At 41.9% G+C, this 18,364-nt stretch overlaps 2 protein-coding genes across 4 annotated transcripts; both read right to left on the minus strand.

Moving 5' to 3' along the window:
- Positions 1 to 1,344: 1,344 nt before the first annotated feature.
- afg3l1 (AFG3-like AAA ATPase 1) lies at positions 1,345 to 12,577 on the minus strand. The gene is made up of 16 exons (XM_026172543.2): positions 12,309 to 12,577; positions 9,608 to 9,692; positions 8,921 to 9,000; positions 8,504 to 8,653; positions 6,898 to 6,969; positions 6,060 to 6,184; positions 5,639 to 5,906; positions 4,716 to 4,853; positions 4,472 to 4,625; positions 4,280 to 4,387; positions 3,827 to 3,952; positions 3,604 to 3,714; positions 3,360 to 3,475; positions 3,036 to 3,236; positions 2,742 to 2,936; positions 1,345 to 2,577 (listed from the first exon to the last, which is right to left on the minus strand). Exons 1-16 carry the CDS (start codon positions 12,438 to 12,440, stop codon positions 2,350 to 2,352), a joined length of 2,289 nt encoding a protein of 762 aa, XP_026028328.1. The 5' UTR covers positions 12,441 to 12,577; the 3' UTR covers positions 1,345 to 2,349.
- A 2,147-nt stretch (positions 12,578 to 14,724) lies between these two features.
- Positions 14,725 to 17,988, minus strand: LOC113025117 (5-hydroxyisourate hydrolase-like). Of its 3 annotated transcripts, none has more exons than XM_080303391.1 (4): positions 17,901 to 17,988; positions 15,811 to 15,941; positions 15,452 to 15,587; positions 14,725 to 14,985 (listed from the first exon to the last, which is right to left on the minus strand). In XM_080303391.1, exons 1-4 carry the CDS (start codon positions 17,907 to 17,909, stop codon positions 14,896 to 14,898), a joined length of 366 nt encoding a protein of 121 aa, XP_080159517.1. In that variant the 5' UTR covers positions 17,910 to 17,988; the 3' UTR covers positions 14,725 to 14,895. The 3 variants fall into 3 exon arrangements, with proteins under 3 accessions (XP_080159517.1, XP_026028342.1, XP_026028341.1); XM_026172557.2 differs by lacking the exon at positions 17,901 to 17,988 and adding an exon at positions 17,428 to 17,596; XM_026172556.2 differs by lacking the exon at positions 17,901 to 17,988 and adding an exon at positions 17,428 to 17,584 and having other exon boundaries at positions 15,811 to 15,944.
- Positions 17,989 to 18,364: the final 376 nt, after the last annotated feature.

Below are 18,364 nucleotides of genomic sequence, written 5' to 3' on the forward strand. Positions count from 1 at the left end.
TGGAAATTCCAACCTTGATCTTCTTCCCAAAACTGGTGTGACACTGATTTGCTGATTAAAACAACACTGGTGAAATGCAGACCTTATTTTCTTACAGAGCTCATGGGCTCTTACCTCTGCACCGCTGATCAGCTGCTATGTGAAGCAGGTGTAAATGCACAACAGCGCTGCAAGAGATCATGTTACGCTCATGCTAGCTTCTCTTCATTGGTTCCCTGTTAAATTCTGAATTTCACATCCTTCTCCTCAAATACAAAGTCCTGACTGATCAGACTCACATCTTAAAGACCTCAGAGCGCCTCATTATCAGGACAGAGCGCGTCGCTCTCACGCTGCAGGCTTACATTACACTACACTCTTCGAGTTTTTAAAAGTAGGATGGGAGGCAGAGCCTTCAGCTGTCCCACTTTTAAGATCAGGCTCGTCTGTGACAGAGTAGTTAGGGCTGGATCAGGTGACCCTGAATCATCCCTTAGCTACGCACCTCCACTGGCTCCCAGTGAAAGCCCGTATGTCCTATAAAATCCTCCTCACATGCCAATCCCTTCGTGCTTTTGCTCCCCAGGACTCATCAGACATTCTTCTCCCCACGCTGGACTCTACCTTCCTCAGTACAAATGCTCACTCTCCATCAAGCACTCCAGACAGCGGTCCTTTGGGAGCAGGGCTTTCACTCTGAAACATGCGCCCCTCTGAGATCTGTGATCCTCCATCTCAAAAAGCAGCTGAAATGTCACATGCTCACTGAAGCCTTTTTTCTGTGTCTAAAGAAACCTCGGGTACTTTGAAGGGTGCTCTATAAATCCAAGTTATGATTCTTGTTACTACTCTACAACATTATTATTGGTTATTATTGCAATAGGCTCAGTAGTTCTTATCTACTCCCCATGTGTTTATATATAAGGCTGCCTTTCCGTATGCCCGACACCAGCGGGTTCTTCCTCGCTGGAGTTGTACGAGTTCCCCCTCTAACATTGTAGGGGCTCCATCTTCCAATATAAAGCTTATTAATAACCTGAAAATCCATCTTAAAAATGAAAAATCAGTTTACACAAATCAGGACATGAAGTATCTATCTCCTGTGCTGGGAGACTTCCAGGAGGCGCTCGTCTCATTTGGATGCTAACAGGCTTCAAAGTATTCGTTAGCGAGATAAGCTTAATTAGTTTCAGTCCCTTCAGGGATGCTTCCGATGAAAATTTAAAACATAAAATAAGACGAGCCTTTAACTCTGAGGGGAACGGCTCGCGTTGGGGCTGAAATGCGACGCCTGCAGCCATCACTGACGGTCTGTGTTTCAGTATTTTAGGGGGATTTTTACTTTAAATCAGCATAACTTACACGAAATGTTCCATTTTTTATTTTCTGTTAACATCACACAAAAATCAATATGATCAAAACGTTTGTACAAAAAGAAATCCGAAGTGACGGATGCTGCTGAGGTGTTTCGGTCCGACGACTCTTCGTGTCAGTATGAAGAGTAACTGCTGTCCACAAAAAGAAAAGTTTAAAAACGATCCAGTGTTTTTAGTCTGGACACAGAAAATAATCCTCATTATCAGCAAGGCATCGGTCAGGAAGGGGTCTCCCCTTTAGAAGAATAAATAAAGGAAGAGTCAGTCTGTATGCACTGTTTAAATGCGCATCGTGTACATTCTAGACTCCTGTTTGAGTCTTAAAGGCATTCTGGAGCAAATTCCTGCCCAGATGTTGGAAAGAAGGAACCTCTGGACAAATTCTACAAGCAGAGGCTGACCAGAGACTGGTGGATCTGAGGAGGAGGTATCTGAGGTGCTCCCAACATTGCCCGTTTGCCCACTTCCTTACTTTATTTTAGCATCTAATTAAAATCAAATCCGCGTGGACGTGATGCCAGAGCAGAATATCAATACAGTTATATATTAAAATACAATTTTTAACAAGTAGTAGGAAATTATAACCACCAACCTTCATTTTTCTTCATATTAGTTATACAGGTCACCAACTATTTACATTTTAAAGACAGAGCACTAACGAGCAGTGCAGCTGTCTCAGATTGTGCGGTATGGATCCTCTGCAGGACGGACAAGTAAAGTTAAAGTTGACTGAATAAAAAGCACAATTTTATTGAAATCTGTAAAATCACCTGGTGAAATCTTGTATTTTTATGTTTAAGTTCATGAACATGTTAATTTCACCTTATCTTAAACGTGTTAAACTAGAGAAAGTTTCTTGAAGGTAGAACAAATCGGGGTGAATGGCCACGTGCTCCTCCTAAACCCAGTACCTCCCCCAGACCTCCCAGACTCTGTCAGACCTTTTTTTTTTTTTTTATTTTGCAGCTGGTACGTGTTGGGTGTTTTTTGGACTCTAGATGGCCTGCCGTTTGTCCTGAGTTGAATTTTTGTCTTCCGCCTCCCCTCCTCTCTCCTGGTTCCAGTCTCGGAGGCCCTGCGGCAGGCTCGTGTCCTCCTCGAAGCTCCCGGTCCCCTCCACAAACTCCTCATACGTTGACTTCTCCTCAAACGGCCGAGGGCCCAGCAGCTCCAGCATGTCAGCCTTGTTCAACACCTCCCTTTCTAGCAGGCGCTTCCCCACCTGAGGATCACAGCAGAGGTGGAGCTTAACTGGTTTGTTTCAGACAGAGGATGAACTGAAGCGCCACATCTGGGCTTCAGTTCATCCTTACTTGAACTATGAATCATGGAAAGAATACTCTGCGTTTATCTGAGGTTGTGTTTTTGCATATTAGACAGTCTCACCAGCTCCACCAGGTCCTTCTTGTCCTGGATGAGCTGCAGGGTGCGCTCGTACGCTCGATTTATCAGCTCTCTGACCTCCTCGTCAATGATCTCTGCTGTCGCCTCACTGTACGGCTTCTCCATGACTACCTCGCCCTGTCGGGGGAGGTCAAACGACACCTGTCCCACCTTCTCGCTCATCCCAAACTGCACCACCTGCAAATCAGGGTGCAGAGCGATGCGTTACGGCACAAACAGCACTCTTCTGCTGGTGGGAATCAAACAGGGAGTGTGTTTTTAGTCACATGTGCGTACCTGAGCGTAGGCAGACTGCGTGACCTTCTTCAGGTCGTCCTGAGCTCCGGTGGTGATCCGTCCGAAGAAAACCTGCTCAGCCACACGCCCTCCCAGCATCATGCACATCCTGTCGAACAGCTGCTCTTTGGTGTACAGGTACTGTTCCCTAGGCAGGTACTGAGCGTAACCCAGACCCTTCCCCCGCGGGATGATCGACACCTGGATACAAACCATGTGTGGTTAACCCACAGCTTCCATCTACACCTGTAACTGGAGGAGATTTACAGAGCAGCTGGAGTCATAACAGAAACGACACAGCCCAAGCACGCACAGAGCTCCTACCTTGAGCAGAGGGTCAGCGTGCTGCAGGAACCACCCGACGATGGCGTGACCGGCCTCGTGATAGGCGACGGTCTTCTTTTCTGTGGGCTGCAGGACTTGAGTCTTCTTCTCCAGACCTGAAAGCAAACAACCCGGGAGTCAGACTGTAAGGACGTCAGATACAAACTGTCCCGTTTACCACACAAAGACCATTACAAGAAACAACCGTACACAGCCGTCACGTACTAGGTGATGTCACACTCACCTCCAATGACCCGGTCGATGGCTTGTTCAAAGTGTTTGCTGTTGACGGATGGGTTCAGGTGCCTGGCTGCGATCAGAGCTGCTTCGTTGCAGACACTAGCGATGTCAGCTCCTGATTCATTCAAACGGGAAAAAACAGTCATCAAATATAATGATTCAAAATAAAAGAACATTTTTGCGATAGTGCCGTTACATTGTTGTTATTCGATCCAACTGTTACAAACCAGTGAATCCCGGTGTGGAAGCTGCCATCTTCCTTGAAAGACCGTCTTTGTCCAGATTGGGATCCAGTTTGATTGGTCGCAGGTGGACTTTAAAGATGGACGCCCTGCCTTTGATGTCCGGCGGACCTGACAGAAGACAGGAGAGAATTCTTCCTCTGCATTCCAACTAAAACTTATTCTGCGGAGCTTCAACATGAGCATGATTTTACAGGGCACCGCATGCGTCCTCCAGCAGGCTGATCACATTGGAAAACCCAGATATCCCTCGTAGGTACATTTCGCTGCCATGTTTACACTTAATCAGGTTTCTAAATGGCATGTTCGGAGAATGCCAAGAGCAAATCAACACCTCACACCAACTGGCAGCACTGTGGTTAGTTGGAGAATGATTTGGGCACTTTCCAATACTTTAAGATGTGGAGACTGCAGTAAGGCAGTAAAGACTCTGCTTACCTATGTAGATCTGTCTGTCGAAGCGTCCTGGCCTCAGCAGAGCAGGATCCAGGATGTCCGGTCTGTTAGTTCCAGCCAGGACCACCACATTCGTGGCGGTGTTAAAACCTGTAGAAAAAGATGAAGACACTTAAATCTAATGGGGGGCTGGGGGGGATAGTATGTTCCACTTCAAAAATGCAGCTTGCCTACCATCCATCTCCACCAGCAGCTGGTTCAGGGTGTTCTCCTGCTCACTCTGACCCCCAAAGTTCCCCCCTCCTCTCTTCCTCCCCACTGCGTCGATCTCATCAATGAAGAGGATGCAGGGGGCATTCTTCCTCGCCATGGCAAACATGTCCCTCACCTTCATGAGGAGAGAGAACAGTCAAACATTGAGTGTCTGAACAGAGTCATCTCAGATGCTCCAGGATCAGCTCCGGGTTCATTCACTTACTCGGGCCGGACCGACGCCCACAAACATCTCGAGGAACTCTGAGCCGTTGACGGTGATGAAGGGGACGTTGGCCTCTCCAGCTGTAGCTTTGGCCAGAAGAGTCTTTCCCGTACCAGGAGGTCCGGACAGCACGGCTCCCTGAGATAAAAACGGCATCAGTTAAGAGTGATTGAGAGAAGTTCACATCCAAGACAAACTGCCCCTCAAAAAAAACGGCACTAATTTATAAATGCCTCGTCTTTAGCCTGTATCTTTACGAATAATGACTGATTTCATTTCAGGTTTCGTTTTTGGATTTTTCTTTTCGGATCCTACAACAGGATTAAAACTGTTAAGAGTCCAGAATTTCCAACACACAGCAGGGAAAACAGCTCAGTGTTTTTACACTAATAATGTGCTCAAATAAAAGTACTTTATCTTCAGAATGGAACAAAACTCTGAAAAATGGACTACAGTAAAAGCTTTATTAATAAAATGTGCAGCAGGGACTCATCAATGTGAAATAAACTCTTCATAAGCATTTCTACACATATCTGAGCAAAGCAATGCAGACAAACAAGATTGTAAGCAAAGTCATAAATAAAACAGATGATCAAATGCAGTCAAAGTTATTGGTATCGCAGAAACTAGGGGTGGGAGATCTATTGAATACACTTGATGTATCGAGAGGTTAAAACGACTTTATTGTAACCATCAAATAAAGGCTGCCATGGAAATATTAAGTTGTCTAGACCTAATTCATGCATGTTTATATACTACCAGATATAAACAAGGAAAATATGGCGATAGTGGGAGTTTCACAGGGAGGATGTCAAACAAAATATTTTCCAAAACATGCTGTAAAACTCGTGATGCAAAAGGCAGCAGTACCACAAAAATTCCACCAGATGAAAAGTCCGTGTCTGCAAAGCTCGGATTTTTACCTTGGGGATCTTAGCTCCGAGGTCCTGGTACTGCTGCGGGTTCTTCAGGAAGTTCACAAACTCCATTATCTCCAGCTTGGCCTCCTCACAACCAGCCACATCCTTGAACTTCACTTCGATGTTGTCCTTCATCATCTTGGCTGTTGACTCGCTCATGCTAAATGGATTCCTACCACCTCCAGCGCCTCCTCCCATTGGTCCCCGCCGCAGCGTGAAGAGCAGGAAGCCAATCAGCAGCACGGTCGGGATCATGCTCAACAGGAAAGAGCTGAAGGAAGAAAAAGCAGCATTAGGAAAGCTACTTTTTCACAAATGTTATTATAGAAACTGAGGTTGTTAGGCCCTTTTTAATAAAGATTTTACCCCTGATTAAAGTCTCTGGCTGACATAATGCATGCTGCGTTTGTGTGTCCAAACCCACCCATCACTCTCAGAGCTGTAGACGACAGCAGGTCGGTGCGTTGACTCCATTCCGAGTTCCAGAACTGCCGTCTCGAGGTTTCTCTCAAATGTGTCGACGCTGCCGATGTTGAACCAGACGTAACTCTGAGGGACAAAAAACATCATGCATCATTCAACTAGAGAAAGGTAGCCTGAACTGTGCGACTTACCTGTTCCTAGGCCATTTGGGTTTTTAATCTATGCAAAATAAAAATAGTCTTTGTGCAACTTTGACATTTTTAATGAGTTAAAAACCTCAGGGAATGTCTGACAGAGTAATTAATACTGACTTGTACTGTATGTAGCAGCACCTCACTGTGACACTTTTTATACATCTGAAGATTCCACTTTAAGCCCAAATCATCAGCCTTTCCACTGTGCTGTCAGTTAGTATGAGGCTTTTGTGCGAATATGCTCTGTTCAGTTTTCTCCAAATGTGCCAAACATCTCCACTTTGGTCTACACTGGACGGTCGGATGATGGGGCGAATTTGATGGTTGTTTTCACATGACTACTAGTGGTCAATGGTTACTCTGGTTACATTTGTTTTACTTTTTAAACTTCACTAGCTGCCCAAACTCTTTCAGGCTTTCTCTAAACGTACATAACACCCAGATTGTGCCTTTAAAAAAAAAAAATCCTTAAACAAGAAACTTTTAGTTTTTTTAATGTAAACATGTAAAGAAATTTAACTGAATTTGGCTAATTAAACAAATTAACTGACCACAAGCAATACTTTGAAGAGCCACTAGGGGTTGTGACAGCTGGATAAAAATCTATTTCAAAATCAGTTTGAGCATTGGTTTGCTTTGCCTTACCGCATCAGTGTCGGCTCCCGGCACCAGAATGACTCTGACGTACTGCTTGTTGACGACCTCCAGTCGATCCACCTGGAAAGAGCATGAAACTGTTAACCTGCAGAAACATCAGTACAGGGCTCCAGAGTGCGACCAATTTGGTCACAAATGTGACCACATTTTTCAATGGTGTGACTAAAAAAATAAAAAAAATAAAAAAAAATAAAATAAAAAATAAAAATCCTAGGTCGCACTGGTGCAACCAAAAAAAGAACTCTGAAAGTCTCAGTGTGGTCAACAACAGACACACATTATGCCCATATCGTGGTCTAAACCAATCAGAGATAGTCAGGGGCGGGACCTGTCTGATTGGCCATGGTCCAGATATTACTGTGGTCCTTCGTGTGTACGTTTGAAAGTACAGGCAGATGGAGGGAGGTGAGTAGCTTGAATAAAGCGATATCGATTCATTAAATCCTGAATCGACTTTTAAATATAAATGTATTTTGCCAGAAACTCAGGTTAAAGCTCACAAAAGTATTTCAACAACTACCAAACAGTAAATGAAAGCAGGTAACAGATTCCACACAAAGACGTAAACACAGCAGACCCGACGCATCAGAATCAGCTTTCTTTTTCTCGGCTTTCTCACCCGACGGCACGTAGACGGACATGCCGTCGTGGCTGAAAGCCGACAGCTCACTGATTCTGATGCGTCGGGTCCGCGCTTTGTGTTTACGTCTTCTTTGCGCTCGATTCTGAGCTGCAGGTTTTGTCTCTCTCCAACCAAAATTCACTGAACCAGCAGCAAAAGAAGATCAAAACTACACTTCACATTTGATAAATGTCATCATTAATTCACTCTTACTTTGCTGTTTTGCTCCCACCACGATAAAGAGAAGGAAAAAAACAAAAAAACAACACAATTCATGCACACTTATTACCCACCAGTCTACCGTTGTTTACAGCGCTGTCGGCCGCAGTCTTTCTTGCTTTTTTTTTTTACTCAAATGACCTCGGACAAAAAAGCCTAATTTCTGCTGTTCAACACTAAAATTATGCAAAAATTGCAGAATATTTTTAAGGTCATCTGCTATAAAAAGCCAGGCCAGGAAAATCTCCTTCTTGTTTTTCTGTGTTTTATTCTCAGTTACTTTGTCACAAAGGCATCTGCTGTGATGCTTACACCTCCAAGTCTCACAACTGTCAGTACTGATAAATGATCAGAATTATAATATTTCTGATATTAAGCCACCTTTTCATTTCATCACACAGACAGAGGATTGGAGGCAATGTTTGAGTTTGAGCGCCGAGACACCTTACAAAGATGCACTCTGATAATAGGGGTTCACCAAATTCAACTTGACTCTTAACTTAAACTCTGCTTTGGATTGAACGGTCCAATGTTTACTGAAATGTAATTACAGCATTCTGTGTGTTTTGCTATTTTTGCAATCTGTGGGCACTGTGTGAACACTTGGTTAAAGGGACGGGAGTAAAAACAGCTTCCTTCATGTTGGTGGCTGGTTAGAGCCACTCTGTGACTTTGACTGGTACCATGTCATCTGTCAGCAACCACTACAATCAGGACTAAATATCCCTGCAGTCTGGGAGCAAACATCCTCACCTTGCCTCTGCCCAGGTAGCGGTGGACAAAGTCCTTCCAGCTGATCTCTCTGCCGGTGTCTCTGAAGTAGAAATACAGCAGAGCCGAGCTCAGTCCGGCCACCGTGATCGCCACGTAACGGAAATCCTTCTCATCCCAGGGGAAGTCGCCCTGCAGACCAACACAGGCACAGGAGGAAAGTTACCTGCAGGTTATTATTTGTTAATGCGAGGACACGCTAATGAAAGAGGAAAGGATGACGCTGATTTGAGGAAAAATTGGTCAGCTGCAAGAAATAAGAGATGAGTAAGAACAGCGTTGGGCTGCTCGCCCGTTACGTAAAATAAATATATTGAAAACTGAGGCTGTATTCATAATTCTGTTACACTTATTTTGTAAAATAAAAACTGAATGGTTCTTTCAATGTTTACCACATACCTTCTGCATTCGCCTCCACCAGTCCTTTCCTCCTCCTCCTCTCTTCCCTCCTCCTCCTCCGGTTGGTCCTTTTTTTCCATCTGAAATTCAGAAATGTCATTTTAGCTACAGTTCCTTTTCTAGTTTCTCAGTTTTTATCCATGAAATATCAGGATATTCTTTTGTAAACTGGATTACTTATTTCAGTTTGACATGCATTTGATCTGAAGTTACAGCCCCATCCCGGATCCTGCTCACTGGCTCAAGTTGAGGAAGCTACTCGGGTAAATTTTTAGGGTTTTTTCATATTAAAAAAAAAAAAATAAATTCTGATGGCCACCAAACACATTTTGGCCTTGCAAAGGAAAATGACCAGCAGGGGGTGCTGGAGTTGATTCCAGCTGTCATAAGGCAAGAGGCAGGGTACACCTGTACAGGTCATCAACCTGTCACAGGGCTGACACAGGTTTGCGTGAGTCTCGAGAAGCGGATTCCTCATATTGAACATCAGCATTTGAAATGTCTAATTTAAAATGCGTTATACCACAGGTGTATTTAGCCATTTAGTTTTGTTTTTCACATTCTTGGTAATAAAAAAAAAAAAAAAAAATGTGAATAACTATTCACAATAATATCAAATGAAACAAACTTTGTGAGTTTTTTTAAATAGTTATTGATGTTTGAGAAAAACAGAAAAGCAGATCCCACCTTTGGGCTCTGTGGCGTAGAGTCGTCGCTGAGCTAACTGGAATCTGCGACAGGACAGGAAGTTAGCTGGAGTCAGAGTTATGTTCTGAAAAAGACCACACAGTCACCGCTGGTACACTGGACACCATCTACAAGCAACAACCTGCTGAAGAATGGCTTTTAGCAACTATAAACCTCTAATCAGTGGAGGTCACATTCATTCAGTCCTTGACTCATATACTATATATTTGTATTATATATATTATAGCTAACTAATACATTCCTGGTTCTTGGGGAGAAAATGTAACAGTAACTCAAATAACCACTTTTTACAACCAACATTCAGTATGCAGAAGGGCATCTCTGAACGCACAACATGTTGAAGCGGCAGCAACAGAAGACCACCAGGTGCCACTCCTGTCGTCTAACAATAGGGCTGTAATTCGGGATTTACGGGGTGGCTTAAGTGGTAGAGCAGATCATCTTCTGATTGGAAGGTTGGTGGTTCGATCCTTGGCTTCAGTCTGCTTGCCAAATACCCTTGGGAAAGATACTAACTCCAAGTTGCCCTCAGATTCGTTCATCAGAGTGTGAATGTGTGTGAATGTTTATTAGTTTGCACTTGAGTTTAGAAGTGCTTGTGTGAATGAGACATGTTGTATATATAGTTGCTTTGAGTACTCCAGGAGAGTAGAAATAAGTATATAAGAATCAGACCATTTAATTCACACAGGCTCACCAAAACTGGATAACAGAAGACTACAAAAATGTTGGCTGGCCCGATGACCCACGGTTTCTGCTGTGACATTCAGAGTGTAGGGCCAGAATCTAATTCAAACAACATGAAAGCTTGGATCTATCCTCACTTGTATCAATGACTCAGGCTGCTGGTGGAGTAACAGAGTGGAGAATATGTTGTTGGCAGACTTTGGGTTAGGGCTGCTCAATTAATCGAATTTTAATCACGATTACGATCTGGGCTTTCAACGATCATTAAAAATGACTGAGCCGATTATTAGCCCCTCCCTAATTTATCCGCGACACCTTAAAGGCCGGTCCGTGAAAATATTGTCGGGCATAAACCGGTCCGTGGCGCAAAAAAGGTTGGAGACCGCTGATTAAGAGGACCTGAGGGAAGCTCGGAAAGCTAAGCAGAAGTTATTTGGAGAGTGACTGCCGTTGGTTGAAAAGAGAGTTTAAAAAAACAAACTTCAGTGGTGTTGCACACTATTTTATATTATTTTTTTAAAGTCATTGTTAACCCTTTAAAGCCGGTCAGAGCAGCATGCTCCGTTTTGCGTAACTATTTTTAAATCCCTGTAGAACCTGAACCGTGTAAGCTAGCGCAATAATTTGTTTTGCATATGAAACCGGAGGAGTTGTACTTACATCTGATGCCATCAGCTTGTCCTCGGTCACGGTTTCGTTCCACATATAGCTTTGCAAAAATTGCATAAAAAGCGCTTGCAGGAACAAAAACATAATATTCCAGAAACACGCTTTGCCGTTCCTATCAGCTGTTCGTAACACTTCCCACAGTGAAATGATGCACCTGCTGTTTTCTTTGCAAATTTGCATCATAGGATTGTTTTTTGTTTTTCCTGCAGTATATAAAAATTGGTGTATCTCCAAAATAAAACTATGAAGACACTCAAAATAAATTTCCTGTGGTGGGAAACTATTTTTTTGCAACTTTATTGTATTTAAAGTTTTGAGGGATAAGCCTCTTAAATTTCTCCAAGTAGAAATATATGTAAACAAAACAAAAGCGATTTTCAAATTTTTTTGTAGTTTATTGCACTTTTTTGCAATTTATGTAATTACTATGGACTTAATGCATACATATTATTAAAATATGGGCTATAACAGTTGTATTGATGTATAGCAACTTGAAATGCTCCCACAAATGGCACTACAGCATGTACAAAAAAAATAATATAAGCTCTGGTGGACTTGGTTCTATGGTAGGTCTTAAAGGGTTAAATAAATATCGTCAAATAATCGTGATCTCAATTTCAGTGAAAATAATCGTGATTATCATTTTTGCCATAATCGAGCAGCCCTACTTTGGGTACCAACTGACTACAACTTAACAACTTTACCTGAGTATTGCTGCTGACCATATTATCGCTTTATGACCACCGTGTACTCATCTTCTCACGGCTGTTTCCAAGCAGGAAAATGCACCACGTCACGAAACTCAAACCATCTCATGCTAATTTCTTAAGCTCACCCGGGAGGTCTAACCCAGTGGGAGCAAGATGTACCGAATGAAGTGCCCGTGAGCGAATAAAATGTTAAACTCATGAAGTTTTTCTTTTCTATTCTTTACGCTCTCCTGCATAGTAAGGCAATTGAGCTGAAGTTGGCCAATTAGAAGACATTGAGCTCATATGATGTTTAGCTGCTGAAATGGATTTTCTCAGGGACTAACAAAAAAGGTACAAGTATAAAATAAATATGACTTCACGATGAACGCTTGAACTAATTTGCTTTTAAGCAAAAAAAGAAAAAAAAAGACTTTAAACAATTGTTTCAACTAAACTTGGCAGGCAGTCGTCCTCGCTAGTAGCTACTCGTGCCTCGAGTTTATTTAGTTAATTAAATTTCTAAAACACACAGAAAGGAAACTTGCGTTGACTAAGTTTCTGGTGGATTTTTATATTTCTGTAAAAAAAAGATAATTTTAAAAACTCTTTCGCAGACACCTTCCGTCACTTACCGGGCCGGTGGAGTTTCTGTATCCGGCTCTGAAGAGCTGTCCTACGGTCACAGCTGACAGCCTGGCCCGGGCTCCTCCAGCACGGCAGAAAGGCAGAGCGGCCGCCGAGAGAAGCCTCAGTAGCCGAGACATCCCCGCTGTGCCGCGTACCCAGATTTTCAGGCCACAAAACACAACTTTTTTTATTTAGTTGGTCTTACTTCTGTCCCTGGGATCCTTCATGTAACGCCTGCAAGTGTTATTAAGTAACAGCGTGAGATGTCAACCGGAGGATGATGTAAAGGCCCTTGAGGCTTCCCATAAAATGCCTGTCAGAAATTGTTACTGAAGGAAATATATTTAGCAATAATGAAACAGTCATATTCCTCATTTTCAAATGTACTACAGCAATATTACTATTTTGAATTTATTCAACAAAATCACATTTATTTGTGTTAAATATAAATTTATTACAATCAGGCATCATACAGGTCCTCATAGCACAGCATGTCACTTATTGGCTTAGAGAGAAAGCCTGGCTCGAGTGCTGTTACCAAAACATGCAATGACTTCGCTTCTTTCCTCATGACATTATTTAATACAGTCCCGATCAAAGGTTTAGGACCACATGCCTTTAAAAAGCCAAAATGTGGATTCATTGTCATTTTGTGTCAGGTAGTCACACTGTCATGAGTCATGACTGATGGCAAAGGAGAAAGAAAAGTTCCCTTTTTGAATGTGGTCGGCTTGTTGAACTGCATAAGCGGGGTCTTTTGCAGCGCGCTATAGCTGCTGAGGTGGGACGCAGTAAGACAGTCATTTGCAATTTCTTAAATGATCCTGAGGGTTATGGAACAAAAAAAATCAAGTGGAAGACCCAAAATTTCACCAGCACTGAGCCGGAGGATCCAATTGGCTGTCCATGAAGACAGTGGAAGATCCTCGATCCAAATTAAGGCCGTTACTGATGCTGACTGCATCCCCATAACCACCAGACGGCATCTGAGACTGAAGGGCTTCAAAAACAAAAATGTCTTCAAAGGTGTCGTCTCCTTGAACGCCACGTTTGGTGCTCTCTTGCATGGGACACTGAAAGGTGGAAGAAAGTTTTATTCACTGATAAGAAAAAATTTAACCTTGATGGTCCTGATGGCAGATGTTTTCTACGCGCAGCGGTGGAGGGGGCACCATAGTGGTCTGGGGTGCTTTTACTTTCAGTGGAACAATGGAGCTTCAGGAGATGCAGGGGCGTCAAACGGCCGCTGGGTATGTCCAGATGTTGCAGAGACCATCCCTCATGACTGAGGGCCCTCGTCTGTGTGGTAACGATTGAGTTTTTCAACAGGACAATGCGCCAGTACACAATGCCTGCAGAACAAGGGACACTTCCAGGAGAATAACATCACTGTTTTGGACCATCCTGCTTGTTCCCCTGATCTAAATCCAATTGAGAACCTTTGGGGAAGGATGGCAAGGGAAGTTCACAAAAATGGACAACAGTTCCAGACAGTAGATGCCCTTCGTGTGGCCGTCATCACCACTTGGAAAAATGTTCCCAATCACCTCATGGAAATGCTTGCAACAAGCATCCCGCAATGAATTATTGAAGTGATCAACAATAACAGTGGAGCTACTTATTACTGAGTTCATGTTTGGAACCCGTTTACAGGGTTTTTTTGGTGGTGTGGTCCTAAACTCTTGATCAGCTGTAAAACAGCCTGTTTCAGTTTAAGCATTGTTTTCAATAAATTGCAGGCTCAAAAAATGTTTGGTCTCTCTCCCATTTCTTCTTATTGCATGTTGAAGCTCTACTTGGAACCTTGTTAAGAGCCAGCCATGCAAAATAAGATTTATTTGCCATTTTTCAAGTTGTCTTAGACTTTTGATCGAGACTGTGTTACATAAAAATTCTGTTCAATTTAACATTCAGTAAATTATATATATTTTAATTTTAAATCAATCTAAATAAAATATTTGGTCACTTTAAGCAAAAAGCTGTGCTTCTGTTGATTTGAAAAAAGTGTTAAGTTTCAGGTGCAACTAACTATTAATTGATCTTGTTATTCAAACTGTTAATAAGTTACTGTTTGGTATATTAAATATTAGAAAAAGGGACAAATATTGCTCTTTAGCCACTGATTTTAAGAAAATCAGCAAATACAAAGAAAAAACTAAAGCCAGCAAATGTTTTGTTTGCCTTCTTTTAAAATAATTTCAAATTATTGCCTAATAGAAATGGACTTTTCACTATACTAAAGGAACACTTAAAGAATAATAATAAATAGAGCAAGTGTGTGTGTACTATTGCTTTAAACATAATTCATAGAGATATTAAAGATAAAGAAAAATTAAATTCATTCATGTCACACAATAAGAAGAAGGGACACCCGCAGAGAATCATCAGGTATTTGTACAGAGTGGCAAATGACCTATAATGCAGACTGTAATGGAGGTTTTAATGTTGTTTTTGATTGGTGTAAATACACTCATGAAGTGAAACTCAACAAATAACAAATGTAGCACACAATAACACCTGAGTAAAATATAAAAGAAGAGAAACCTAAGTCATGAATCTATAAAACAGCAGAAATCCATCTCTCTGCAGCTTTCAGCTTCCTCTGTAAGTGCTGTAGGAGAAGCGACTCATCAGTAGAGGGATGTGAAACCTCTGCTCCGGCTCACTGATGGTGAACACAACCTGGAAACACACAAACGCACACACAAATGATTACAGCAAGATGAAAAATGCCTTTTAATGTTTGATACAAAAGTGATTTCAACAAAAACATTGGTTGTTGTAGACCCCACTGTCTTTGATGTCACAGTGTTTATTGGACATGAAGATGTGAATAATGCTGTGACATTATTATAAACACTTTGTTGAAGTAAGTATAAGTAAGTAAGAATGTTTTTAAAATTTAAATTTTCCTGTTGCTCATTTGTTGATAATGACATTTGTGTGTTTTAGGAGATTTGGCGACCCCTTGTGGTGAACAAACTAACTGCTACCAAACTGTTTCTGTTCCCAAATAAATGTGTTGTCTTTACATCTTGTCCTACCCGTGACACTTATAAGGATCTATTCACATGTGTGCGTTACTATATACCTAAATCAGACCAGTTTATTTCTTTCAGATATAGGATAGTGACACCTCATGACCCACCTCCACATAGGGGTAGAAAGAGGGCTGACCAAGGCCTTCCCAGTATGAACCCGTCTCAAAGCGGAGCTTGTACATGCCAGGAGTAAAAGTTTCTTGGTTCATGAGTCCTGGGCAGCGGCCATCTTGGTTTGTTGTCCTAAAAATTAATAATTAATAAATTATTAATTAGTTCTATGTGCAGGTTTTCGTCAGCTCACCTGGAAGAAAAGCTCTTCCCTGATTTCTTTAGTTGTCAAAAGAAATCCCCCACCCCCCCATTTCTGGCCTTTTCAGTTTCTGATTTTATCCAGCTTCAGGCTTTGAATAATAAACACGTTAAGCGGAGATTAAGCTACGTGTAAGAATGTATGAAAGCCTACCCGACACTCAGCATGGCCCAGATCATCAGCTTGGAGTCCAGTCGGTGCAGGCTGAGGGCCATCCTGGCTGCCGGGACGCCGTCGGTAGCGTTCAGCACGTGAGTGGTCAGAGGGCTGGACTCCGCCATGATCTGCTGGATGGCAGGGGACAGGTCAGATTTAAATGTGGGACCTTTAGTTACAGTAATCGACGTCATGACACCATCGTATGGAAGAATGTTCAATCTGTGAGGCCGTTCTGAAGGCAAAAGGGGATCCAAGCCAGTACCCAGTAGCAAATTGTGACCAGTGAAGATATAGAAACAATGATTTCCCTCTTAATACCAGTCTATGGTGGTCATCTGATGCTCATCTACATCTAACACCTCCATGTACAGCAATCACAGTCCTCTTGACACCAAATAGGACAGAAAAAAGAGCAATGCAACAATAACCTTAAGCTTTATTAATATGGTCAATGATATTATGTCTGCTAACTAAAAAAAGAAACTATCAGGAATCCTCCTCTGTCTAACATAACTGTTTGTGTCTTGTTTTTTTAGATTAATAAAAGTACAAGGATAAAAACCTTTTTGTCTCTTCAAAACTTCTAAAAAAATAGCCAGAGGTGCTTTCATGATCGCTGCCCACCACTTATGCAATAGTTTGCAACTGGTCACAGAGTGAAAGAGCAGGATTGTTAGCAGTGAGTCTGCACTTAGTGATCTGTCCGAGAGAGATTTCTGTTCAGAGACAGGTTGGCTCCCACCAGGCAATGCGCACAATCGGCTTGCGATCAGAAGCAGTTACCTCGGTCAGCCTCTGCGTGTGCAGTGATTACCAAAATTCTTTTTAAAAAAGAAATCAATCACCCAGCAATCCTCCCATCTTATTTTTATAGTGTGGCTGGAGCACAAAGCAGCGTTTTCTATACTGCAGCCAGACACCAAAGGGAGCTGAAGATGCTTTAGCTTCACTTTTGAGAAGCTGTGACATTCTCATCTTTATTTACAGCGATTCAGAATGAATTTACACTTCAGCTCTTCGACATCAGAGTGTTTAATGTAGCAGTCCAACGTTTGAGTGTCACACCTACACTTTCTCAATATGTCCCATTTTAGCAAATGATCATAAGGACAGATTTTGCTATAGACTCTGGTCTGACACCTGCAAATTACAGCTCCGTGCTCCAAGTTTAATAAACTACTCAGAAGACAAGGATTATGATGTCATGATATTACCTGTCAGTCATGTGACCATGTATCTCATGTTTATTTTCCTCAGCGATCACTTTAATGTAAACAAAAATGACTATGAGTTTCATGTGACACCTTCTGTGTGTTAAGACACTGAGTCCATATCAAGAGGTCTCAACACAAACAATTATTGGAAACTTTCTTGAGGAATTAAGGATAAATATGCTTCAAAATAGGAATAAAGAATATTATAAGCCTAAAGAGTTCACATATGAAGCTTACATATCATTATAAGATGACCAGAGGACACATACCACTTCTAAGTGGAGACAAGAGCAGCACATACATGCACTGGTGACACTTTAAAACACTGAAGTGCATCAGTGTGAAACAGAAACACCTCAGGCCTCATTGCTGTAGTCTATAATAGGAGAAGCCTTACCTGTGTGAGAGCTCTCCCCTCTGTTGCAACCAGTTCATTCAGTATTCCAAACTCCTCCAACCAGCTGTGGTATCACTACACACTCCTCCCTCATACACCTACCCACCATGCACTTTAAACAGACCCAGTCTCAAAGGTTGTCCTGATTCTAATAAATCATTAAAACCAGCCAAGAGAGTGCAGCTTTCCTTCAGTCAACAACACGTGATTCATTTAATCACTGGGATTGTTTTGCATGATTAGGCTCATTGTAATGTCAGACATCCCCTACTGTGCACCTCTGACTACGATTTCTTCTGATACCATTTGACTGGAAGAGACTGGAACAATCCCCACTGCCAGCTAGCATTTTAGTTCACAGGCAGAGATTAAATGCAGAAGCTTTAGTTGCTATTGTTACTGGCAGGTTAGGAATAACAGATACTGGGTGAGGCATGGGTAAATTCACAAGTTTGAATACAGTGTTTACCCACATGCAACATAAAAGATGGATGTAAAGCAGGCTTTTGCAAGTGCTGTTCAATGCTGCAGGTTTTGGTATCGATCAGATGCCAATCACATACAGGGCGATATCGATGCCGATATCAATTCTTTTAGCCTATAAAGGAAAATCATGTTAGAGGATGAAGTGTATTGTGTATTTTGTTGTACAGTTATTTTATTTTCAACTTTAATTTATATATTTATCTTTATCTTATTCTTCCCAGTTAAATTTACCCTTCATTCTAATTTGTGTTGTACAGTTATTTCATTTTTAACCTTAATTTATATTTTATTCCTTCCTAGTTAAATTTACCCTTTTTAATTTTTCATATTTATTTCCTATCTTATTCATAGCCTTTTCCTTTTTTGTTCTCTTTAGGTCACGAGCAGTTGTCCAAGCATTTCACTACATATCGTACTGTGTATGACTGTGTACGTGACAAATAAAATTTGA

Source organism: Astatotilapia calliptera, chromosome 7, assembly GCF_964374335.1.
Source record: "Astatotilapia calliptera chromosome 7, fAstCal68.1, whole genome shotgun sequence".
Classification (NCBI taxonomy): Eukaryota; Metazoa; Chordata; class Actinopteri; order Cichliformes; family Cichlidae; genus Astatotilapia; species Astatotilapia calliptera.

Coding starts and splice junctions, on each gene's coding strand:
- afg3l1 (XM_026172543.2), bottom strand. CDS start 12,440: ATGTCTCGGCTACTGAGGCTTCTCTCGGCGGCCGCTCTGCCTTTCTGC. Junction 5,907..6,059: donor TACAGCTCTGAGAGTGATGG/GTGGGTTTGGAC, acceptor TTCTTCCTTCAG/CTCTTTCCTGTTGAGCATGA. Junction 3,237..3,359: donor ACGCTGACCCTCTGCTCAAG/GTAGGAGCTCTG, acceptor GTTTGTATCCAG/GTGTCGATCATCCCGCGGGG.
- LOC113025117 (XM_080303391.1), bottom strand. Junction 15,588..15,810: donor TGGGCCATGCTGAGTGTCGG/GTAGGCTTTCAT, acceptor ATTAATTTTTAG/GACAACAAACCAAGATGGCC. Junction 14,986..15,451: donor CTTTCTACCCCTATGTGGAG/GTGGGTCATGAG, acceptor GTGTGTTTCCAG/GTTGTGTTCACCATCAGTGA.